Source organism: Aulonocara sp. 'chitande type north' Nkhata Bay, linkage group LG9 (genome assembly GCF_057382095.1).
Source record: "Aulonocara sp. 'chitande type north' Nkhata Bay isolate Kocher_YH1m ecotype deep benthic linkage group LG9, A_spYH_male_GT1.1, whole genome shotgun sequence".
NCBI lineage: Eukaryota > Metazoa > Chordata > Actinopteri > Cichliformes > Cichlidae > Aulonocara > Aulonocara sp. 'chitande type north' Nkhata Bay.
Genome location: NC_141352.1, coordinates 12,153,003 through 12,180,084, shown reverse-complemented (window position 1 = coordinate 12,180,084; position 27,082 = coordinate 12,153,003). Strand labels below are relative to the sequence as shown.

The 27,082-nt window shown below is 41.6% G+C and overlaps 1 protein-coding gene across 2 annotated transcripts in view; it reads left to right on the top strand.

Moving 5' to 3' along the window:
- The window catches only part of LOC147321740 (uncharacterized), a 48,007-nt gene that overhangs the window by 14,725 nt on the left and 6,200 nt on the right, over positions 1-27,082 (top strand). The window contains exons 1-5 of one of the 2 annotated variants that reach the window (XM_086305808.1): positions 751-1,014; positions 2,687-2,792; positions 8,282-8,878; positions 10,512-11,108; positions 11,776-16,652. In XM_086305808.1, coding sequence (XP_086161934.1) covers positions 2,775-2,792; positions 8,282-8,878; positions 10,512-11,108; positions 11,776-12,462 — 1,899 coding nt within the window. In that variant the 5' untranslated portion in view covers positions 751-1,014; positions 2,687-2,774 and the 3' untranslated portion in view covers positions 12,463-16,652. Of the gene's footprint in view, positions 1-750; positions 1,015-2,686; positions 2,793-8,281; positions 8,879-10,511; positions 11,109-11,775; positions 16,653-26,175; positions 26,773-27,082 lie in introns of those variants that run through there. The other variant, XM_086305809.1, reaches the window with a different exon arrangement.

The following is a 27,082-nucleotide window of genomic DNA, read 5'->3' as shown; positions in this document are numbered from 1 at the left end:
AATGGTGGACCGTCAGTACACACTGGAGAAATGCTTCCAGTACTGTCAGCTGTTCAGTGGGTAGAAGACATGTGACCGTTACAATCAGGCATTTGTTCAGACTGAAGCTCTTCATTGGCCAGTTTACAGTGTAGCCACTCAGAAAGTAGAGCAGATGTACTAACAGAGGTTCAGCAAACATTTAACGAAATACACATGATGGGACTTATAGTTGGCTTTTTATGGATTCCAGCTCACTATGGAGTCAGAGGAAATGAAACGACAGAGTTGTGAAGAAAGCCACAAAACATGGGGTTAACTGAACTGGCTATTAACTTCTGTCAGACAGAGATAACGAGTATAATAAGACAAGAAATAAAGGAAACATGGTAAAAAAAAAGTGGGAGGAAGAAAGGAGGGGACGATGGTTGTATAAAAATTTAAGGAGGGTAGGAGAAATGAGAAGCACAGGAAGGAGTAGGAGAGAGGAGGTGGTCATATCTGGAATAAGATTTGGACATACTGGTTTGATCACTACTATTGGTGACTGTCAAACCTTTGAGTCGCCGAGAAGCTGAATAGGGGGATAATGTTGACGCGCCCGCTGTTCAAAACGTAAGTTTACTGCAAAAGGGTTCAAGAAGTGAAAGTTGTCAGGCCTTATTCCAGTTTTGGGTGTCGACGTTCCACTCCACACCATTTGGTGGCGGTAATGCTCCATTTTGGTGTTTGACAACCGCCAATAACCAATAAAAAGAAGAAGAAGTCTGTTCCGGGATCACATGCTGGACACAGTTTACGCAGACGGAGTTACCGTTTCATCCTAAGCGAGTAAAATCCTGAATTTGGATGATAAAACAAACTAAACCAACGTTTGGATCGATATCTGCATCGATCTGCCCACCCTTGTCTCCTGGATCGTAGCTGAGATCAGCGTGAACCACGTGGGTCTCTGCTCCCTGATCTGTTTCCTGTGTTTGGAAAGAGTTGCAGCTTCATCGCGGAGTTTCTCTCGGTTTGTGGGCTCATCTAAAGGTAAGCACCGAGCTAACTTTACTGTGAGTTCAGTTCATGTTGAGTTTAGCTCCTGAATGAGGTCTTCTGCTGCTCTCCTCGGTGTCTGTTCACAGTTTATTGTGAACACGTTGAGAGAAGAGTGAGAGAGTGTTTGGAGAAAAACACCAACTAATCATTAGCTCAGCATGCTGGGAGAAGTTGAGTGTTTGCTGTGATGCACAGGAAGATGTTAACAAAAACTAATGAAACAGAGATGAAAGTAAACAGTGTTCATATTTGAAAGCACAGAGAATAAAAATATATTGTGTTGGTTAATGTGCAGCTCTTGGTGATTTGGGAGAATCATGTTTTTAATCGTGTTGTGGATTAAATGTTGGGTTTGATTTCATTTTGTCTACAGAAGTTTTTCCCACCTGTGATCGTTCAGATTGATTTGTTGGTTTGACTTGAATCATGTGAAGGTTTAAAGCTGCACTTCCCCCAAAAAGAATAAAGTATAATCATGAAGAATGTAATAATGTCTTCCTGTGTCAAACACAGCTGCAGTCAAAGCAGGAAGGAAAGCACTGAAACCACTGATCAATGACCATGAGTACTGTGGGAAATATAAATGTTGTAATTTTAAATAAGTGCCATATTAATCAAGAGGTTATAGAAGGTTTAAACTGGAAGACATTTAAAGTAGTGTTTTGCTTGTAACTGCATACGTGCCTGCGCAGATTAGAACAGGATGGACTCAGGATGTGTCATATACGATCATGGGGCCTCACAACGAGAAACAGGAAACAGATGGAGGTGAGAGAGTGCTGAAACCGTTAGTGAGGAACAAACATCAATACTATAAAAGGAGTTGCAGACAACTGTAACTCACTGGCGCATGTTATGTTATCTGCTTAGGCATGAAGGGGCGTGAACCCTGACATGTAAAACTGTGTATCGAAGTGCTTCCTCTTTGAGATCTACTGGACTACGCTGAGGGTGGTGTCGTGTACATCTCCCACATATGTGCTTAATAAATAATTGTTGTTGACTGGACAAGATCTGAGTAATGTTTTTTTGTTCTCAGCCCAACATCAAAGAATCAGGACAGTACCGTTCACAGACAGTTGGGGAATGGCTGCACAGAATCAAACTTTTAGGAGTGGTGGAGGTGGTGGGACTGGGGGGCTGAAGGAGTTGAAAGTGTGGGGTGGGGGAGTAACAGGTCTGTCCCTGTTTGTGGAAACCACAGGAGGAGCTGTTCAGGCTGTTGCTGGGTGTGAATTGTTGATGGAGTCTTTAAACTTGTAGTTGCTGTTTTCCAGACTGAAGCAGAGTCGTTAGCTGAAAACTGGTTTTAGAGGTTCATTCAGGACACCTTCTCAGGCTCTTACAGCCTTACCTGTATCATAACAAAGTGTATAAACCCCAATCCACCTTTAACATGGTCCTTCTCCCAAACCTTCAAATAGGACTTTCTGGCCCTGTCATAGTAAAGGGCTGCTTAGAATATTAGAGCCAATGTCACAAAGTTCCTCCTGAAGTATAAGTGAGTGAGAGAGTTTCCTCACTTTGCAGCACAACACGTCTCACAAGATTTCTACAAGCAATCAGAGTGAAACTTGTACTTTGTGTTGTCAGATGAACATATGAGACACTTTGACTCTTCAGTGCAGTGTGGAGCCTAACAAAGATCTGTTTTGTGTCCCAGCTGATCAGCAGGAGGAGAAGAGTCTGACGGAGCAGCAGAGGAACATTTTCAGCCATCTGGACTCAGCTGAGTCACTACAGAGGAAACAATGAGCTCAACACAGGAGGTGAGGAAAATATCACAGTTTCACCAAATAATCAGTCACGTCTAAAACTCTCATCCTCCCAACCTGTTATATGACTGTGTTGTATATTATGTTGTTTTTTACAGACCACAGCACATGTTAAAATAAGGAAGGTTTATTCATCAACATTATTAATAATCAAATGGACATTTGTCAGAGTTTTACCCCTGATACTGCTGGATAAACAGAAACTCACTCAGGAACGAGGTCACACAGAGCTCAAGTTTTCACTCGCGAGGGGGAAGCAGTTGTCTCCAACCCACTTCAACTTGCTTTCCCCCTGCAGGTTGTTTTTATTGGTTACACACATGAAGCATAAAGCTTGTTGCTGTATTACCTATGAGAAACTACTATAACTGGTTATAAAGTGATTGTGCTGTGCAAGTGTGATTATACATTGTGTGTGGTTATATGATGAGAGTGCAGCTGTCCCAGATTGTTGTTGGTAGAATCTGTTCTTCTCAAGGCTGCTTGTTCCCCTTATCAATGTCATGCATGTAGTCATATGCGTAGGTTAGCTAGATAGCAAACAGAAGCATTCTAGCTTTCTAAATGGCATTGTGTAGCTTTTTAAATGGCAACCTACAACACATACATTAAACCTAACAGTTTTTTCATGACCCCAAAAAATACACGTTCAAAGCACCACAACAGCAGCCTGATATCAGACAGAAGCTGTCAGCTGAGCTCTGTAGAGTGGGCAATTATAATGAAGCTCTATATTATAATTTGTAGATTCAAGCTGCTCTTCACATTTTTGGCCAGCAGATGTCACCAAAGAGGACTGTGTTGAAAAGCTTTGAGTAATGAACCTTTTTCAATACAAGCTTCAGTGTTTCAGAAAGCTTCATTTGGCCATCACTGATATAAATAATATTATAGAAATGATCAGAGGAGGCAAAAGTACATTTACTCTATACTTAAGTAGAAGTACAGATATTAGTGTTATAAATACTTCAGTAAAAGTATTCATTCACCTTCTTTATTTAAGTACCAGTGAAAAAGTACAGGCTCTGAAATGTAATCAGAGTAAACAAGTAAAAGTAGCTCCTTGAAGAACATTTTAACCACATGTTTTTATCCAAAGTTAACTGAACCTTGTGCTTTGTTAATGTAATAATAAAATAAGATTAGTAAATGAAGTACAAACTATTTATTTCTAATAAAGGTTCTCTGTTTGAATCAGGTGTGAATGTGCGAGTGAATGGTTGTCTGTCCCTGTGTGTTGGCCCTGCGACAGACTGGCGACCTGTCCAGGGTGTACCCCGCCTCTCGCCCTATGACAGCTGGGATAGGCTCCAGCGCCCCCCGCGACCCTGAAAAGGATAAGCGGAAGCGAATGGATGGATGGATGTTTGAATCAGTTAATTAGAAAATGAAGGAAAATAAAACATGTGTGTATTTTCTGTTACCTACATTGTAGAGGGTGACTTTGCCTCTAAACAGGAACATGAGCAGGGAAGAGGTTAAAGTGGGATTGAGCAGGTGGGAACCCTAAAATCAGCTGTAGTGGCTCAGCGTGGGGAAAAGAATCACAGCTCACAATAATTTCTGTTGAGAGCTCCAGTAGATTTTCTTAAATTACAGGCTGTGATCAGCTGACCTGCTGCTCTCTGTGGATGTACACAACTGAATTCAACCAGATGTCAGCAGATGTTTCATGAGCTGTCCTGGCTGATTTCCATCCTCTACACTGACAGTACACTGTCTTTATATTAGACACTATACTGTTGGTATGAAGGTGGAACTCAGTGAATGAATGTCAGCATCATGAGCTTCAGTTTAAATGAATCTCTGCTACACTTGATGTAATCTAACTGTGACATGAGCACCACAGTCACTGTGCACCAGTCACACACTGTCCTTTACTTTAAATCCATCACAGTTCAGCAAACGAACCTGTTTATCCTGCACTAACCTGCAGAGGATCTTCATGCAGTCTTTAAATAACACAGTTAATCTGCCTCAGATTGTTTTGCAGCATCTTTCACAACCTGAAAAATCATAATGTCACATGTACAGACCCAATGTCTGATTTCAACACATGAGGACTTACAGTGGCTTGCATTTTTGGCTCCCTATAACTTTTTTTCACATTTTGTTACATTACAGCCACAAACATGAATCAATTTCATTGGAATACCACGTTTTCAAGAGATGTATTCGAAGACATTTCTTCAGCTGAGAATCAGAGAGGAGAAACACACAGTTTTACTTGCAGCAAGGGCAGTCACAGAGCACTCGCACGGGAGTGAGGGCTCTGAGACTGTCCTGGTCTTTATTTATATACATCAGTGGGTGCGTTTGTTCATTACACTGGAATGTGGATGTGTATACAGGGCTCTAGACTAACCTTTTGCCATGGGCGTATCGGTACGCCTAACTTTAAAAAGTTAGGCGTACCGGCACAAAAGTTAGGCGCACACAAATTTTATAATAATTGATATAATATAATGTGTTTTCTGGATACACTGTGCTTTTTCAGCATTCAAAGATTGATGATACCGTGTCAGAGCACTGGCTATGAATTTCAGAAGGATCAGGCCTTAACTTAACAGAAAAGTGAGCAATAGTTCTTTTCCTTTTGCAGCTACATCCACTGCTGTCGGGCCTAGGCTGCTCACTAGGGCTGGGTATCATCACTGATTTCTATAATCCATTCGATTCCGGTTTTCAAAGTCCCGATTCGATTCAACTTAGCCTCAGACAGTCAGAAATATTATAATTCTGATCATTTATCAGTACTGACTTCTTCAGAATTGTGAACATCACAGCAGATGCCTTTGTGTGAAAGTAACTGAGAATAAAACACAGAAAAACATGAAGGAGATTTTCCCTGGTCTGGCTTTTTATAGCAGATAACCTTAAAAATATTCTACAATGTTCTGCATATAAAGTTTAAATTTCTTCAGTCTTGAATAACAGAAAAAATAGGCTTTCTTGTCCGAGGTCATTTAAGTGAAAAAAAGAAAAGAAAAAGACAGCGCTGTAAACAACGGTAGACTGGTGGGTAATAAGCGAATGAATAATACAGAAAACAGAGGTTGGAGACGGGAAACTGTTCTTGAAGTACAGAGAGAGAGAGAGAGAGAGAGAGACCACCAGCTAGTTACATCGTTTTTGTGGGGAGGGAAACACCCCAGGGTGAGGAAATCATTATTACAGAGACTGACATTTGATGGCGGTCTTGCCTTGCCTAACTTTTTATTTTACTATTGGTCCTCTCATGTTCACAAATTGACCCATTGGCTTGAATCTCAAGAACTGCTGTGGTGCAAACTGGAGCGCCTGTCGTGCACTTCCTCATCCTTAGAAGCTTTATTGTTCTCTCCACTACCACTTAAGCCTTCTCATTTCACCCAAAATCCCGTGGTACAGTCTAGTCTAAGGATCTGGTCACAATTCAGGAGTCATTTTAAGTACGTCTCTGCGTCAGTACACATGCCCATCACGCAGAGCCATCTGTTTACTCCTGGCCTCATTGATGGTACCTATGTACAGTGGAAGCGTCATGGTATTAATACGTTTAAGGATCTCTATAAAGATGGCACTTTCTTAACTTTTTTAGACCTGTGTTCAGAAACAAATCTTCCGGCTACCAATCTATTCCGTTATTTTCAGGCATGGCATTGCACTTCTGCTCTCTTCCCCTCCTACCCTCTTCTTCCAAATGTCCAACCGTGGGAGGAATTCTTATCCCTTAAACCCAATAAGAAGTCAATTATATCTTTAATATATAAACAAATTATGGGTTTAAATGTCCATTCAGTTGCTAAGATTAGGGGGGCTTGGGAGCGGGAGTTAGGAGTAATTTTTTTCGGATCAGCAATGGGAGAAGGCAGTATCCAATGTCCGTTATAGTACGTCCTGTGCCAGGTTACAACTTATCCAGTTCAAGGTGTTGTACAGGGTTTACTATTCAAAGTCTCGTCTGTCTGACATTTACCCACAAGTGATGGATCAGTGCGAGAGATGTCATGCCACCCCATGGGACCTAGGCCATATGTTCTTTCTGTGCCCAAGACTCCATGGCTTCTGGAGTCAGTATTCAGTTATTCTTTCCAAGGCTCTTGGGACCCAAATCTGCATGGACCCTTTTCTAGCTGTTTTTGGGCTTCCAGTCAACACTGGTCTAACCCACCCTACACACTTCAAAATATTAGCCTTTACATCACTTTTGGCTAGACGTTGCATCTTACCCCTTTGGAAATCTTCAAAGCCACCTTCAGTTTCTTTTTGGTTTAGAGATGTGATGTCATTTCTTAAATTGCAAAAGATAGGCCTTGTGGCGAAGGGCAAATACAGAGAATTTTATCGTATCTGGGGCCCCTTCGTAGACTATTGCAAGTCTTTAAAAGCTCTACCAGCTGATTGATATCATATCTCCCCCCCCCCCCCCTTTTTTTTTTTTTTGTGTGTTTTGGGGTTTGTTTGTGTTTGTTTTGGGTTTCTTATTAGGTTTTGTTTTGTTTGTTTATTTAAGCGTGTGTGTGGGTGTGCCTGTGTGTGTTATCGTATCTGTTCATGTAAGAAAAACTAAAAAATATGTGAGGGGAACAGATTGTATTGTCATTGTAAACTACTGTACACACAAAAAAAATTGGTCGCACTCTAGAGCCCTGGTGTGCGTGTGTGTGTGTGTGTGTGTGAGACAAAGGAACGACTCCTCTGCCTGGTACGAAGCGAAGATAAGAGTGTCCAGCTGTCACTATCGCTGTGGGAAGAAATTTATAACAAGTCTTGTAGTGAACAACAAGTCATCAAAAGGTCAACATGCAGTACTCTACCATATGCACACTTATATCATTAAAAGATTATACTGACTACTAAGTACAATTTTCTGTTGACACACGTGAAAGACCAATACAAAGTGGTGTAGACGTTAGAAGTGGAACACAATCATACATGATTCCAAACATTTTTTTTTTTTTACAAATAAATCATCTGTTTTGTAAATTAAGCAGATAGAAATACAGATGTTTTTTTTTCTTTTTTTAGGTAGGTAGTATGTTTTATAAAAGAAATCCCTCGGGTTGCAATCAGACTCTGACATTTTCCTTCACTAAACCAAGCTAGTAACTGTTACATTGGATTTATTATTGTTAAAAAAAATGAGAAAATTATATAAATATCTAATAGGAAACAACAAAAGGAAATATAAAAATAAGTATAGACCTGGTAAACATTCATTACTTTTCTGAGTGTGTTAGCATGCTAGTATTAATATTTGTGTACAGCAGGAGGGATGGGCATGATTTTACTGTTTGAACAGTCATGAATTATTTTTAACACCAGGTTGGATGTAATGTGTTAGAACTACCAGCAGGTGGGGATAAGAGACCTTTAAGGTGTTTGGTGCCACACTCCACCTTCAGGTTTAAAACGAGTGTTAATGGAGGGAGTTTGAAGGTTGAGTTTGTTCCACGACTGCATTTCACTCACTGCCTCTGTTTGTATCTCTGTCACTGCAGGACCAACATGGAGCGAGAAGTCAGCGCTCTCAGGAGGCCGACAAACCTCACAGAAGAAAGGGAGAGAAAAAACACACCTGTGACGAGTGTGGGAAGGGTTTTACTTTGAAGGGTTCACTGAAACAGCATCAGGTCATCCACACTGGAGAGAGACCGTTCAGCTGTGACTTGTGTGGAAAGACTTTTTCCTGGAAGGGTTCCCTAAAAAAACACCAACTCATCCACAGTGGAGTTAAAGCGTACAGCTGTGATCAGTGTGGCAGAGCTTTTACTCACAGTAGCCACTTACAGAATCATCTAGTTACCCACTCTGGAATTAAGGCATACAGCTGTGAGATTTGTGGAAAAACTTTCAGCCACAGAGGGAACCGAAATACACACCTACGCATTCACACTGGACATGATGTGTACTGCTGTGAACAGTGTGGCAAACCGTTTATAAGACATACAAAGTTACAACAACACATGTTTACCCACACTGAGGAGAGACCTTATAAATGTGACCTGTGTGAGAAGACTTTTAAATCTCCACATCACCTGAGAGAACACCAACAGATCCACACCAGAAAGAGACTCTACAAGCGCAGTTACTGTGAGGTATGTATTTTTATTTTTATCTTGTCATTTTAGCCTGACTGTTTGGAACAACTGTGCTCATTAAACTGTTAGCATGTTAGCAATTGCATGGAAAAGCAGCTGTGAGTGATTATTACGTCCCGTGTTAATTACTGTAATTCCCTCCTTTGGTCTCCCTAAAAGGTCCCTTCATAAACTCCAACTGCTTCAAATTTCTGCAGCTCGGGTCATAACTTGCACTCTGTCAAGAGCTCATATTACCCCAGTTCTTCAGCACCTTTACTGGTTGCCCATAGAAGCCAGGATACATTTTAAAATCTTACGTCTTACATACAGGTGTATCCATAAATCTGCTCCTTCATATTTGTGTGACCTGCTCCATATCACCACTGTTTCCTGCCTTCTCAGATCATCATCTGCTATTCATCTTACTGTTCCGTCCTCACACCTTAGTACTATGGGGAACAGAGCTTTCAGTCGCTCAGCATTCAGTTATGATTTTAGTATTACTGTAGTATTATGGTGGTAGTATTGTAGTTTTTACAGCCCAATTCAAACAAGTGCCCTGCCGACAGCCAAACCCATCTGTTCTCTGATTGGATTGTTACATTTGTGATTGACATGACATTGACCAATCAGATGAAAGGAAGAAAAATAGGGGCAAAATTCGTACTTGTAACGTTTTTTGGTTTTTTTTTTTGCTAAGTCCACAAACAAATCTTTTTTACGCACACACAAATTCTTTTTACACATACAAAACTGATTTACAAGTACAGAATATTAATGACTACACTTTGAGCCCATAGATATTAATTAAATTTTCAGTTCAATTCAGTGTTATTTATACAGCACCAAGTCACAACAATAGTCGCCTCAAGGTGCTTTTTATTGTAATGTGGATCCTACAATAATACATACAGAGAAAAACCCAACAATAATATGACCCCCTTTGAGCAAGCATGTTGGCGACAGTGGGAAGGAAAAACTCCCTTTTAACAGGAAGAAACCTCCAGCAGAATAAGGCTGACAGAGGGGCGGGGCCATCTGCAGAGAGTGGTTGGGATAAAAGACATGCTGTGGAAGTACATTATTATTATTATTATTATTATTATTATTATTGTTTTTATTATTCTGATTACTATTAATAATAATATTATTATTATTATTAATAGTAGTATTATTGTTGTTCGAACAGACTTAATATTGGTTTATCACTGCAAAAAAACACGTTCAAAGCACCACAACGGTAGCCCGGTATCAGGCAGTAAACACATTAAGTGTGTATATTTTCCCTTTTTTGTGTTTTTTTTTTTTTTTTTTTTTTTTTTTTTTTTTTTTTTTTTTTTTTTGCTCATACAAATAAAATGCGATTAATATAGATTGAAAATGAATGGCACTTAATTGCCTTTAATCAAAAATTAATCCAATGTTTTCTACAGTGAAACGTTTGAACAGTCATTAATTATTTTTAACACCAGGTTGGATGTAATGTGTTCCTACTACCAGCAGGTGGGGATAAGAGACCTTTAAGGTGTTTGGTGCCACACTCCACCTTCAGGTTTAAAACGAGTGTTAATGGAGGGAGTTTGAAGGTTCAGTTTGTTCCACGACTGCATTTCACTCACTGCCTCTGTTTGTATCTCTGTCACTGCAGGACCAACATGGAGCCAGAAGTCTGCGCTCTCAGGAGGCCGACAAACCTCACAGAAGAAAGAGAGAGAAAAAACACACCTGTGACAAGTGTGGGAAGGATTTTACTTTGAAGGGTCATCTTAAACAGCATCAGGTCATCCACACTGGAAAGAGACCGTTCAGCTGTGACTTGTGTGGAAAGTCTTTTTCCTGGAAGAATGCTCTAAAACAACACCAACTCATCCACAGTGAAGTTAAACCGTACAGCTGTGATCAGTGTGGCAGAGCTTTTACTCAAAGTGGCCACTTACAGAGCCATCTAGTTACCCACTCTGGAATTAAGACATACAGCTGTGACATTTGCGGAAAAACCTTCAGTCGGATAGACAGCCGAAATACACACCTACGCATTCACACCAGACATGACGTGTACTGCTGTGATCAGTGTGGCAAAGAGTTTGCTAAACACACAAACTTACAACGCCACATGTTTACCCACACTGAGGAACGACCTTATAAATGTGACCTGTGTGAGAAGACTTTTAAATCTCCACATTACCTGAGAGAACACCAACAGATCCACACCAGAAAGAGACTCTCCAAGTGCAGTTACTGTGAGGTATGTATTTATATTGTTATCTTGTCATTTTAGCCTGACTGTTTGGAACAACTGTGCTCATTAAACTGTTAGCATGTTAGCAATTCTACTGCATGGAAAAGCAGCTGTGAGTGATTATTACGTCCCGTATTAATTACTGTAATTCCCTCCTATTTGGTCTCCCTAAAAGGTCCCTTCATAAACTCCAACTTCTTCAAAAATTCTGCAGCTCGGGTCATAACTTGCACTCTGTCAAGAGCTCATATTACCCCAGTTCTTCAGCACCTTTACTGGTTGCCCATAGAAGCCAGGATACATTTTAAAATGTTACTTCTTACATACAGGTGTATCCATAAATCTGCTCCTTCATATTTGTGTGACCTGCTCCATATCACCACTGTTTCCTGCCTTCTCAGATCATCATCTGCTATTCATCTTACTGTTCCGTCCTCACACCTTAGTACTATGGGGAACAGAGCTTTCAGTCGCTCTGCATTCAGTTATGATTTTAGTATTACTGTAGTATTATGGTGGTAGTATTGTAGTTATTGCAGCCCAATAAACTGAGTGTGTTAACTGAAACAGTAAAATGTAATTGGACGTCTGCAGAGATGCTCTTTATTTCAGGCGACGTTCAGGATAAAAATGTTGAAGGACTGACTTACACTGTCTTTGTGTCTTTGTTCAGAAGCAGAGTGACACAGATGGATCCAGTTCTCAACCCTGTCGTCACTGTGGTGGTGGGAAAGACTTTCATTGTGACGTGTGTGGAAAAACTTTCAGTTGGCAAGTCTCCCTAAAAAGACATCAACGTAGACACACTGGAGACAAACTGAAATACTGCAAAGAATGTGGGAGAAGCTTCACCACATCAAGTTACTTAAAACAACATGAACTGATTCACAGTGGGGTTAAAAAGCACCTCTGTGATCAGTGTGGGTCATCCTTCACCACTGCAGGTCACCTTAAAACACACAAACGAGTCCACACAGGAGAGAAACCATACAAGTGCAGACACTGTGAAAAAAGCTTCTCACGATCAGGTCATCGTAACCTTCATGAACGTACACACATGGAAGGAAACTACAGCTGTGACCAGTGTGGGTCATCCTTCACCACTGCAAGTCAACTTAAATCACACAAACGATCCCACGTTACTAATAAACTGTTTCACTGTTACCAATGTGCCAAAACATTCACTAAATTATCTGCTCTGTGCAAACATCAGCGTGATCACTCAGGGCTGAAATCACTCCCATCACTGGATCACAGTGAATCTGAAGAGACAGAAAGATCCTCTGGTTTCAGTGTCAGACTTAAAACCCTTGAGATCAGGCTCCACCGAGTTCAGATCGAATCTCCTGTAAAGATCTGATGAAAATGTTCCACTGGATGGATGGATGGATGTATAATTTCTTTTTCTGAAGGCTGTTCTCTTCCTGTTTCTGCAAGTGCTGACTGCACAGATGTAATATAGATCCATGTCACTGTTTGGAAGTATCAGAGAACTGCTGATGCTGTAAAGCTGCTGCTCAGTCTGGTGGGCTGTTGTGTTTTTGTTGGTGATGCTGGATGAAGGGCTGGTGGACCAGGTGAGCTCAGGTTGAGGGTAGATCCCGTCTGAGCTGCAGGTGATCCTTTGTCCTATTTGTTGGAGACACAGACTGGAGCTAGAAAAAATCTAAGAATAAAAAAAACAAAAGAAAAATATATTTCTAAACAAGTCAGAACACAGTTTTCCTTTTCTGTTTATTTCATGTTAACATGATTTAATTTAACAAAAATCATGTAAACATGGTGAATGGACTGCTGAGGACTGGGGCAAAGTCATTGTTGGGTTTAGATTTTATTATTGTCATTTGTATTAGGAAATATTTAACCATATATGCTTAGAGGTGTATAATCAATTGTGTAGTGATAGGATGCGTGATCTTTAGCAGGCTGCAAAGGCTTGGTGTGCATTCCAGGAATGCACACCTACATCCTGGGAGCATGGGAAGAGGTCGTACCTTGTTTTATTGTTTTACGGTAGGATTAATTCAATTCAATTCAATTTTATTTATATAGCGCCAAATCACAACAAAAGTCGCCTCAAGGCGCTTCATAGATACAGAGAAAAACCCAACAATCATATGACCCCCTATGAGCAAGCACTTTGGTGACAGTGGGAAGGAAAAACTCCCTTTTAACAGGAAGAAACCTCCGGCAGAACCAGGCTCAGGGAGGGGCGGCCATCTGCTGCGACCGGTTGGGGTGAGAGAAGGAAGACAGGATAAAGACATGCTGTGGAAGAGAGACAGAGGTTAATAACAGATATGATTCAATGCAGAGAGGTCTGTTAATACATAGTGAGTGAGAAAGGTGACTGGAAAGGAAAAACTCAATGCATCATGGGAATCCCCCAGCAGCCTACGTCTATTGCAGCATAACTAAGGGAGGATTCAGGGTCACCTGGTCCAGCCCTAACTATATGCTTTAGCAAAAAGGAACGTTTTAAGCCTAATCTTAAAAGTAGAGATAGTGTCTGTCTCCTGAATCCAAACTGGAAGCTGGTTCCACAGAAGAGGGGCCTGAAAACTGAAGGCTCTCCCTCCCATTCTACTTTTAAATACTCTAGGAACAACAAGTAGGCCTGCAGAGCGAGAGCGAAGTGCTCTAATAGGGTGATATGGTACTACAAGGTCATTAAGATAAGATGGGGCCTGATTATTTAAGACCTTGTATGTGAGGAGCAGGATTTTGAATTCAATTCTGGATTTAACAGGAAGCCAATGAAGGGAAGCCAAAACAGGAGAAATATGCTCTCTCTTTCTAGTCCCTGTCAGTACTCTTGCTGCAGCATTTTGGATTAGTTGAAGGCTTTTCAGCGAGTTTTTAGGACATCCTGATAATAATGAATTACAGTAGTCCAGCCTGGAAGTAATAAATGCATGAACTAGTTTTTCAGCGTCACTCTGAGACAGGATATTTCTAATTTTAGAGATGTTGCGCAAATGGAAGAAAGCAGTCTTACATATTTGTTTAATATGTGCGTTGAAGGACATGTCCTGGTCAAAAATGACTCCAAGGTTCCTCACCGCGTTACTGGAGGCCAAGGTAATGCCATCCAGAGTAAGAATCTGGTTAGATACCATATTTCTAAGATTTTCAGGGCCGAGTACAATAACCTCAGTTTTATCTGAATTAAGAAGCAGAAAGTTAGCGGCCATCCAGGTCTTTATGTCTTTAAGACATTCCTGCAGTTTAACTAATTGGTGTGTGTCATCTGGCTTCATGGACAGATAGAGCTGGGTGTCATCAGCATAGCAGTGAAAATGTATGCTATGTCTTCTAATGATACTGCCTAAGGGAAGCATGTATAATGTAAACAGAATTGGTCCTAGCACTGAACCCTGTGGAACTCCATAATTAACCTCAGTGTGTGAAGAGGACTCTCCATTTACATGCACAAATTGGAGTCTATTAGATAGATATGATACAAACCACTGCAGCGCAGTACCTGTAATACCTACAGCATGTTCTAATCGCTCTAATAGGATATTATGGTCAACAGTATCGAACGCTGCACTGAGGTCTAGCAGGACAAGCACAGAGATGAGTCCACTGTCAGAGGCCATAAGAAGATCATTTGTAACCTTCACTAAAGCTGTTTCTGTGCTGTGCTGAGCTCTGAAACCTGACTGAAACTCTTCAAATAAACCATTCCTCTGCAGATGATCTGTTAGCTGTTTGACAACTACTCTTTCAAGGTTTTTGATATGAAAGGAAGGTTGGAGATTGGCCTATAATTAGCTAAGACTGCTGGGTCTAGAGATGGCTTTTTGAGTAAAGGTTTAACTACAGCCAGCTTGAAGGCCTGTGGTACATAGCCGATTATTAGAGATAGGTTGATCATATTTAAGATCGAAGAATTAATTAATGGCAGGACTTCTTTGAGCAGTTTTGTAGGAATGGGGTCTAAAAGACAGGTTGATGGTTTGGAGGAAGTAATTATTGAAGTTAACTCAGAAAGATCAATTGGAGAAAAAGAGTCTAACTTAACATCAATGGTACTAAGAGTAGCTGTAGATAATAATACATCTGTGGGATGATTATTGGTAATTTTTTCTCTAATGATAAAAATTTTATTTGTGAAGAAGTTCATGAAGTCATTACTAGTTAACGTTAAAGGGATGGTTGGCTCAAAAGAGCTCTGACTGTTTGTCAGCCTGGCTACAGTGCTGAAGAGAAACCTGGGGTTGTTCTTATTTTCTTCAATCAGTGATGAATAGTAAGATGTTCTGGCTTTGCGGAGGGCTTTCTTATAAAGCAGCAAACTATTTCTCCAGGCTAAATGATGATCCTCTAGATTTGTGACACGCCATTTCCTCTCCAGATTACGAGTCATCTGCTTTAGGGTACGTGTTTGAGAATTATACCACGGAGTCAGGTACTTCTGATTTGAGGCCTTAGTTTTCACTGGAGCTACAGTATCCAGAGTCGTACGTAGTGAGGAGGTGAAATTATTAACAAGATAATCGACCTCTGTTGGGGTAGCGTTCAGATAGCTGCTCTGCTCTATGTTGGTACAGGGCATTGGAGATGATAACAGTGGGTGGATTATATTCTTAAACTTAGTTACAGCACTTTCAGAAAGACATCTACTTTGATAAAGTCTACTCTTCACCGCTGTGTAATCAATTATTGTAAAAGTAAATGTTATCAGGAAATGATCAGACAGGAGAGAGTTTTCAGGAAACACTGTTAAATGTTCAGTTTCTATGCCATATGTTAAAACAAGATCTAGAGTGTGATTAAAGTGGTGGGTGGCTTCTTTTACATTTTGAGAGAAACCAATTGAGTCTAATAACAGATTAAATGCCATGTTGAGGCTGTCATTTTTAGCATCTACATGGATGTTAAAATCACCCACAATAATTATTTTATCTGAGCTCAGAACTAAATTAGATATAAAGCCTGAGAAATCAGACAGAAACTCTGTGTAAGGCCCAGTTGGACGATAGATGATAACAAGTAAGACTGGTTTCTGAGTTTCACAGCTGGGGTGGACAATGTTAAGCATCAGGCTTTCAAATGAATTAAAAGTCTGTCTTGGTCTTTCATTAATTAATAGGCTAGTGTGAAAAATTGCTGCCACACTGCCCCCTCGGCCTGTGCTTCGAGATTTCTGGTAGTTAGAATGACTCGGGGGTGTTGATTCATTTAAACTAACATAATCATCCTGCTGCAACCAGGTTTCTGTAAGGCAGAGTAAATCAATTTGTTGATCAATTATTAAGTCATGTACTAACAGGGACTCTGAGGAGAGAGATCTAATATTTAATAATCCACATTTCACTGTTTTACTCTTTGGTTCAGATGTGGATACTGTATTGTTCTTCCTTTGTGATTGTTTATGTTTAAGTTGTTTGTTGCTGGTTTTTAGTTTGTTTTTGTCTTTTTTGGAAGCTGACACAGTCTCTATGGAGATGGGTTTTTGGGGGGGTAGCAGGAGGAGAGAAGCTGCAGAGAGGCGTGTAAGACTGCAACTCTGCTTCCTGGTCCCAACTCTGGATAGTCATATTTTGGGGGGTTTAATAAATTTGTCCATATTTCTAGAAATGAGAGCTGCTCCATCCAAAGTGGGATGGATGCCGTCTCTCCTAACAAGACCAGGTTTCCTCCAGAAGGTTTGCCAATTATCTATGAAGCCCACATCGTTTCTGGGACACCACTCAGACAGCCAGCAATTTAAGGAGAACATGCGGCTAAACATGTCACTCCTGGTCTGATTGGGGAGGGGACCAGAGAAAACTACAGAGTCCGACATTGTTTTGGCAAAGTTGCACACCGATTCAATATTGATTTTAGTGACCTCCGATTGGCGTAACCGGGTGTCATTACTGCCGACGTGAATTATGATTTTACTGAATTTACGTTTACCCTTAGCCAGCAGTTTTAAATTTCCTTCAATGTCGCCTGCTCTGGCCCCTGGAAGACAATTGACTATGGTTGCCGGTGTCTCTAGCTTCACATGTCTGAAAACAGAATTGCCAATTACCAGAGTTTGACCCCCGGCGGGTGTGTCGCCGAGTGGGGAAAAACGGTAAGACACATGAACGGGTTGGTGGTGTACCTGGGGCTTCTGTTTAGGACTATGCTTCCTCCTCACCGTGACCCAGCCTCCCTGTTTCCCCAGCTGCTTGGGGTCTGCCGGGGAACAGCTAGCGGGGCCTACGCTATCTTCGGCTGCACCAGCTACAGGGGCCTGGCTAGCTACGGGTGAATGAAGGGTGCGAAGCCGAGTCTCCAATTCAGTAATCCTGAATTAACGTAGCTATGTCAGTTTTAGTCTAAGTGCTTTTTTACATATAGATGAACTGTTGGATTTTCCAGACGAGCAGGTTAAGGGAAGTCGTTTATGGGGTCACACTCTGACCCCACACACACACACACACACACACACACACACACACACACACACACACACACACACACACACACACACACACACAGTATTCTTTGTTCACATGTATACCTATGTAAGATGTTGTATGTTAATGACCCTATGCATATTCATGTGACCACAATAAAATGAGTGCTATGGGGACCCTGGCTGAGAGTCTGACGGAGGTCAAGTGGTGGAACGACACTTGGCTCCAGGCAGGTCTCCCTCATGCATGAGTAACACGAAGAACTTTGGTGCCTTGTGTCTTGCTTTTTGCTGTGTAGCAAGTTGTCCTTAACGTTCCAGCGAATAGGTTTATGCTGCAAACCTATCAGTCATATTCTCAGCTGAAGCCTCTTTCCGATTGTTTGAAGCATCTGGGAAAAAGGCTTGTGCAGAGAAGAAAAGGTGAGCGCTACCATCAGTCCTGTGTCATGCCAACAGTAAAGCATCCTGAGACCATTTATGTGTGGGGTTGCTTCTCATCCAAGGGAGTCTGCTCACAATTTTGCCCCAAAACACAGCCATGAATAAAGAATGGTACCAAAACACCCTGCAACAGAGCTACAGATTAAAAATGCACTTGACTTATACTGACATGTATACACTATACATACACTGGAGTGGTTATATAATGGAATCACTGTGATAAGCATCTAACCTACATGTTTAAAATCACAAGACCCGCATATTTACGTCAAATATTATCTACAATTATATTAATGAAGTTTTTGCCACCTGGGATTGTTTTTTCTCGCCTCAGCTGCCAGAAGGCAAGAAGAACTGTATTTTCTTCCTGTTGATATAATTCTGTGTATTAAACTCTGTTCCAAGAATTTTAATCTTTTCCAGAGGATCTTTTTGAGTGCTTTGATTTTGCTGAATCTAAAACAGCTCGATCTCCACATCGTTGGCGGAATAAGTGCGACCTGTGGGAGGTACCTATTGAAATTGGTACCTACCTGGATTATTGAGCACGCATCAAGACATTATTTTATTAATATCTTTAAAATGATAGCAGCACAAACGTAGCACAAATGTTTGACATCATTTTTATAGATTTGGGTAATGTGGGGGGGCTGGTTGACCTTTTGACCTTTACATTTTTGTTAATATCCTGTAAAACAGAGACAGCACAAACGTAGCACAGTTGATTGACACCAGTTTTGTTTGTTTCCATTATTGTGGGGGGACTGGTTGACCTCTGATGACCTCTAGAAATTTTCCTGAATATCTTTAAAATGATAGCAGCACAAATGAAAATTTTTGCAGCATAAACCAGCACAAACGTTTGATACCACTTTTGTTGGATTTGAAGAAGGTGGGGGGGCCAACTTCACTCACATTTAAGGAACCTAGGATCTAATGCCAAAAGGACAAACTATAAACAAAAGAAAACACAGAGCGATGTGTGATCCAGGACTGTTTTTTATAAAATCAAGTTTTTAAATTGTTTTTAGGTGCTACTGTTACGTGTTTGATTCTATTTTGATATAACATTAAACCCTTGTGAACTGAATATGCCTACGGCTCCACCCTCGCTCTGGAGGGGGGAGAAGCAGAGAGTGCTTGCTGGTGCTGTCCTTACGTGACGAAACTATTGAGGAAAAAACGCCGTGTATATCTTGTTTATCATGACTCTGGTTTTACGTGGCCTATAAACACAATTTAAAAACTGGTATATACCACCTTGTTGCTTCGTCTTTAATTGGTCATGGGATTGGCTTACCACGACTACTTTATTCTTCCTCAGTCAAACAGCTCCAGGTGTTGTGCTAGACAGTGATCGTGATTACCGTTCGCGGGAGCGCCCAGCTGCTTAAAGCTGTAGCGTCCAGATTACTTACGTAGTCAGCTACTTCCGTGCAACTGATATAAGATGCAGTAAGCTGAACACAGCTTCAACCCTCTGTTTGTTGAAAAATAGTGACGGACCGCGTTTCCTTGCTAGTAACTGTAACGGCATTGTAACGATAGGAATAGTAAGTAGTTCGATTACTCGTTACTGAAAGAAGTAACGCCGTTATTCCCATCACTGATCCTCACCAGCTGCATCACTGTGTGGTATGACTCCTGCACTGGGTCCTGCAGGAAAAAAATGACAACGGGTAGTGAGAGCAGCAGAGAGGATTGTGGGGACCTCTCTTGCCTCCCTCTCTAGGAGATCTACTGCGCCTGCCTCATCCGGAAGGTCCTCTTCATTACAGGTGACTCTCTTCATCCCTTAAACAGCTTCTTCAGTTTGCTGCCATCAGGAAGGATACTGAAGAGCCTCCGGGCCAGAACCCGCAGACTGAGAGACAGCTTCGTCCATCAGGCTGTCAGGATGCTGACCATCTCTGAATCGAGAAGGGGGGCCCAAGGGTACATCTTTCGCCATCTTACAATGCTGTGATTGCAGCCATTCCCCAACTCTCGGTGAATGGTACTCATGGCCATTTGAGAATCTGTGTCTTTGATTAGTAGTCGTTGATGAATGGTCATAAGAATTTGCATACTAACAATCATGGAACTAACCCCCCAGCCCATTGTTCATTCAGTGGTGCTAGTTTCCTTCGCTGTGCAAATGTACTGTTTATAAGGTTGGGGAAACCTGCAGTCAGCTGAGACTGAAGTCACTTGGATGACTGACAAAACGTTTCTCCCACTGAAAATGTCCAGGTGAACAGAATCAACTTTTGGAATTTACTTACCTGGATGATTGAGCACACATAAAGACATTATTTTATTAATATTTTTGAAATGATAGCAGCACGAACGACAATTTTTGCAGCACAAACCAGCACAAACGTAGCACAATTGATTGACACCGGTTTTGTTTGATTCCATTAATGTGGGGGGGCTGGTTGACCTCTGATGACCTCTAGAATTTTTTATTAATATCTTTAAAACGATAGCAGCACAAACGAAAATCTTTGCAGCACAAACGTTTGATAACACTTGTTGGATTTGAAGAAGGTGGGGGGGCCAACTTCACTCACATGAATAGGGAGGATGGAGTAGGTTGAAGTTTATTAGATTGATCAGTTTTGCTGAACTCTGAAATATTTTGGGTGCAGTGTATTTTTTGCATACAGGTATAACAATAATAATTACTGTTTTTTTTAACTTCAGTATGAAGTTATACAAAAAGCAGCAAGATATTTAAAAAACAGTTTTATTGATTAAAAAGCAGATATCCAAATTTATGATATCGGTATCGCACATAAAAAAGTGGTCGACCCCTCAGGGTTAAAATGTAACTAGGTGGATATTTTCATTGACATCATGTGTTTACATCACATAAGGTTTCTCCTCAGTGTGGGTAAACATGTGTTGCTGCAAGCTCGAGTCTGTTGTAAACTGTTTGCCACAGCAGTACACAAGATGTCTGGTGTGAATGCGTAGGTGTCTATTTCGGCTCTCTATGTGGCTGTATCACACTGATGTTTGCACAGAGCAGACAATGACGTGAATGTTTGGGCACATTGGTAACAGTGAAACAGTTTATTAGTAACGTGGGATCGTTTGTGTTTGGAGTATGAACTGAGATTCCTGAAGCTCTTGTCACACTAGTCACAGCTGTAGTTTCCTTCCATGTGTGTACGTTCATGATTGTTACAATTACCTGAATGTGAGAAGCTTTTGTCACAGTGTCTGCACTTGTATGGTTTCTCTCCTGTGTGGACTCGTTTGTGTGTTTTAAGCTCCAATGCAGAGATGAAAGATGACCCACACTGATCACAGAGGTGCTTTTTAACCCCACTGTGAATGAGTTCATGGCATTTTAATCTACTTGATGTGGTGAAGCTTCTCCCACATTCTTTACAGTTTTTCAGTTTGTCTCCAGTGTGTTTACGCTGATGTACTTTTAGATTGTCTTTTCGACTGAAAGTTTTTCCACAAAGATCACAACGAAAGTCTTTCCCACCACCACAGTGACGACAGGGTTGAGAACTGGATCCATCTGTGTCTCTCTGCTTCTAAACAAAGACACAAAGACAGTGTAAGTCAGTCCTTCAACATAAATAAAGAGCATCTCTGCAGACGTCCAATTACATTTTACTGTTTCAGTTAACACATTTTACTGGGCTGCAATAACTACAATACTACCACCATAATACTACAGTAATACTAAAATCATAACTGAAATGAAAATCTGAATAATCACTCACAGCTGCTTTTCCATGCAGTAGAATTGCTAACATGCTAACACAGTTTAATGAGCAGAGTTGTTCCAAACAGTCAGGCTAAAATGACAAGATAACAATATAAATACATACCTCACAGTAACTGCACTTGTAGAGTCTCTTTCTGGTGTGGATCTGTTGGTGCCTCAGGTAACGTGGAGCTTTAAAAGTCTTCTCACACAGGTCACATTTATAAGGTTTCTCCTCAGTGTGGGTAAACATGTGTTGTTGCAAGCTTGAGTCTGTTGTAAACTGTTTGCCACACTGATCACAGCAGTACACAACATGTCTGGTGTGAATGCGTAGGTGTGTATTTCGGCTCTCTATGTGGCTGAAAGTTTTTCCACAAATGTCACAGCTGTATGCCTTAATTCCAGAGTGGGTAATTAGATGCCTCTGTAAGCTGCTACTGTGAGTAAAAGCTCTGCCACACTGATCACAGCTGTACGCTTTAACTCCACTGTGGATGAGTTGGTGTTTTTTTAGGTAACCCTTCCAGGAAAAAGACTTTCCACACAAGTCACAGCTGAACGGTCTCTTTCCAGTGTGGATGACCTGATGCTGTTTTAGGAATGCCTTAAAAGTAAAATCCTTCCCACACTTGTCACAGGTGTGTTTTTTCTCTCCCTTTCTTCTGTGAGGTTTGTCGGCCTCCTGAGAGCGCTGACTTCTCGCTCCATGTTGGTCCTGCAGTGACAGAGATACAAACAGAGGCAGTGAGTGAAATGCAGTCGTGGAACAAACTCAACCTTCAAACTCCCTCCATTAACACTAGTTTTAAACCTGAAGGTGGAGTGTGGCACCAAACACCTTAAAGGTCTCTTATCCCCACCTGCTGGTAGTTCTGACACATTACATCCAACCCGGTGTTAAAAATAATTCATGACTGTTTAAACTCTAAGATCATGCCCATCCCTCCTGCTGTACACAGTTATTAATGCTAGCATGCTAACACACTCAGAAAAGTAATAAATGTTTACCAAGTCTATACTTTTTTATGTTTCCTGTTTCCTATTATATATTTCTATCATTTTGTCATTTTTCAATATTAATAATTACAATGTAACATTTAAAAGTTGATTCAGTGAAGGAAAATATTTTACTTTTGCTCCCTACATTAGAAAAAGAAAATCGTATTTTGTACTCCTTACATTTACAAAACAGATGTGTTACTTTTAAGGCATCTGAGGGCTTTATTTCATCACTGCAGGCATCAAACATCAAACCAACTTGAGAAACGGGAAAAGTAACACATGAAAGACAATCCTGATCGTGTACTAATCACCAGAGTATGAAACATACACTCAACAAAAATATAAACGCAACACCTTTGTTACTGCTCCCATTCCCCATGGGATGGACGTAGAGACCTAAAATTCATTCCAGATACACAATATAACCATCCCTCCCAAACAGTGGTCACAAATCAGTCCAAATGTGTGGTAGTGGGCACATCTGCCATATTGAGATAATCCATCCCACCTCACAGGTGTGCCACATCAGGATGCTGATCTGACAAAAGGCCACCCTGGAATGTGCAGTTTTTTGCGCTAATGGGGGTCTGGGGACCCAGAACCGGTCAGTATCTGGTGTGACCACCATTTGCCTCATGCAGTGCAACACATCGTCACATGGAGTCTATCAGATTGTCAATTGTGGCCTGTGGAATGTTGGTCCACTCCACTTCAATGGCTGTGCGAGGTTGTTGGATATTCGTGGGAACTGGTACACGCTGTCGTATACGCCGGTCAAGCACATCCCGAACATGCTCAATGGGTGACATGTCCGGTGAGTATGCTGGCCATGCAAGAACTGGGACATTCTCAGCTGCCATCTGCCCTGAACAATGTGAACCATGATTCATCCGTGAAGCGCACACCTCTCCAACGTGCCAGACGCCATCGGATGTGAGCATTTGCCCACACAAGTCTGTTACAGCGACGAGCTGGAGTCAGGTCAAGACCCCGATGAGGACGACGGGCATGCAGTTGAGCGTCCCTGAGACGGTTTCTGACAGTTTGTGCAGAAATTGTTTGGTTGTGCAAACCAATTGTTCCAGCAGCTGTCTGGGTGGCTGGTCTCAGACGATCTTGGAGGTGAACCTGCTGGATGTGGAGGTCCTGGGCTGGTGTGGTTACACGAGGTCTGCGGTTGTGAGGCCGGTTGGATGTGCTGCCATATTCTCTGAAACGCCTGTGGAGACGGCTTATGGTTGAGAAATGAACATTCAATGCACGAGCGACAGATCTGGTTGACTGACTGTTTGGAACAACTCTGCAAATTAAACTGTGCTAGCATGTTAGCAATTCTACTGCATGGAAAAGGCTGCATCTGAGGCGGCACAGTCAATCTCCCTCAGATTGTTTTGCAGCATGTTTCATAATCTGAAAGAAAAAACATAATGTCACATGTACAGACCCAATATCTGATTTCAACACATGAGGACTTACATGTAAGCTTTAATCTCCAGTTGATCAAATCCGACTGAGCAGTCCTTCCCTTTGAGGAATTATGGATTTGATCAACTGGTCTGTGAATGCAATTGACACCCCTTCTCAACAAGAAGTCTGGGCTCGGGTGAGCCTGAGTGCTTAAGATATCTACCTATTCGGAACCATGATAACAGGGTTCTTGCTGATCGGAGCTGGCTTGGCCCTGGCTTATTGCAGAATTAAGGAAGTGGAACTGACTGTTCAAACCCCCACAAGGCTGCCCGCTGGGATTGAAATGATGGGACGAGGCGTGAGTTTCTCAAAATGGGCTCATTGAGTGCAGCACGGAGAAGATCTTGGAGAACGCATGGCTGCCGTGAATACTCAGAACAAGACCTCTGAGTGAAAAACTGGATTACATCTGGAGGGGCTAGCTCCAATAACACCTTTGAGCGCAAATTGGATCAAATCTTGGGAAGTGCACTGCGGTCGTGAGTTCTCAGAACCTGCTCTTTGACCACAAGAATGACAACATCACGGAGCGTAAGCTTGGATAACATCATGGAGAAGCTCACGGCTCTCCAACGGGAGATTGAGAGACCAGCGTTGGAACAGCTTTGAAATACATATGAGTTGTTCGCACTAAAGTAAAAACCATCATCACTTCATGCGGCTACCCCTTCGGCGCCAGCTGCGGCCTCAAGGCTGGAGCCCAACAAAACACCCTGATAACGACTGTGTTTAGTCTGTTCCTTCCCATTCCATGCAAGGCCACCTGGGTTGGCTGGAAGACTGTTTACTTAGCCTGATAGGGCGGAGGACACTGTCTCAGCTGAACTCTGGACACGCGCACACACATACACTTACACTGATAAGCACACACTCATCCCCCTCCCTTTCCAAACGCCTTCGATGCTTGTTTCCTGTTTCCTGCTTCCTGCGGGGGAACACGGCGGGTCTGTGTGCTGGAATGGTAGCGCTGTGCAGGGTGGCTGCTGTGTTCGCTTCGGATTACTCCTCACTCCTCACCCAATCCTGTGGCTTGTCATGTCTTTCACAAAGTTGTGCTGTGGACATTTATGTGCTTTTTGTACAGAGAAGTTTTTTGTTTCCTGTTCTCATGCTGTCCTACCATGGAAGCACAGCACGAGTAGAGGTCTCTTTTTTTCCTCTTGTACTTTCCCATTGTAGTGTACATTTAAGTGTTTTTCTGTAACGCTACCGATCTCCAACTTGTAACCCCATGTAATGTCTGTGTTGTGTGTGTAAGGTCGGGGGGGGTCCCATTTCACTGCAAGGCAACCTGCATGTGGTGAATAAAGCTTTGATTGATTGATTAAATCTAACCTCTCTTCTTCCTCTCCTGTCCTGTGTGTCTTATCTTTCTCCATCTCTGAGTGAAGTTAGCTCTCTTCCTTTTCTCTCCCTGTGATGTACAGCAGCTGGACCTTTAGCCAGCAACACACTGTGAGACAAACTGCACACAAACGGTTTGTGTGTTTGCTGATGTTTGTTGATAGAAACGCTGCATTTGAAATTACCTGTTTGTTCAGGTGCTGTGCAAAAAAGAAAGAAGAACAACGTCTCACTTTAACTCCTGACTATGACTCACAGTTTTGCCTCTTTCATCTCTTTTTATGTTTCAAACCCTGGTGATTAGTACACGATCAGGATTGTCTTTCATGTGTTACTTTTCAGGCTCAAATCAGTTTGATGCCCTTAGTGATGAAATAACTCCCCTCAAATTCCTCAAACCAAAAGTAAAAAGTCTGTTTTGAAAATGTAATGAGTAGAAAGTCCTTTTTTTAATGTGGGGAGTAAAAGTAAGGAAAATAAGGAAAAATGATTTTAGAGTGTTTGAACAGTCATGAATTATTTTTAACACCAGGTTGGATGTAATGTGTTAGAACTACCAGCAGGTGGGGATAAGAGACCTTTAAGGTGTTTGGTGCCACACTCCACCTTCAGGTTTAAAACTAGTGTTAATGGAGTTTGAAGGTTGAGTTTGTTCCACGACTGCATTTCACTCACTGCCTCTGTTTGTATCTCTGTCACTGCAGGACCAACATGGAGCGAGAAGTCAGCGCTCTCAGGAGGCCGACAAACCTCACAGAAGAAAGAGAGAGAAAACATACACCTGTGACGAGTGTGGGAAGGATTTTACTGGGAAGGGTTCACTAAAACATCATCAGGTCATCCACACTGGAAAGAGACCGTACAGCTGTGACTTGTGTGGAAAGACTTTTTCCTGGAAGGATGCTCTGAAACAGCACCAAGTCATCCACAGTGGAGTTAAAGCGTACAGCTGTGATCAGTGTGGCAGAGCTTTTACTCACAGTAGCAGCTTACAGAGGCATCTAGTTACCCACTCTGGAATTAAGGCATACAGCTGTGACATTTGTGGGAAAACCTTCAGTCAGATAGGGTACCGAAATATACACCTACGCATTCACACCGGACATGATGTGTACTGCTGTGAAAAGTGTGGCAAACAGTTTACAACCAACACGCAGTTCCAACAACACATGTTTACCCACTCTGAGGAGAGACCTTATAAATGTGACCTGTGTGAGAAGACTTTTAAATCTCCACATGACCTGAGACTACACCAAAAGATCCACACCAGAAAGAGACTCTACAAGTGCAGTTACTGTGAGGTATGTATTTATATTTTTATCTTGTCATTTTAGCCTGACTGTTTGGAACAACTCTGCTCATTAAACTGTCTTAGCTAGGGTTGGGTTTTGATAATCGATTTACCGATTAAAATCGAGTCTGGCATGGATAACGTGATATCGATTCATTAAAATCCTGAATCGATTTTTTATTATAATTTTATTTTTTCCCGAAACGCCCGAATCTCTGGTAAAACCTCATACAATTTCGACAACCACCAAACAGTAAATGAGAGCAGGAACACGGATTCTGCACAAAGACGTAAACACAAAGCGCCGACTCGCAGATCAG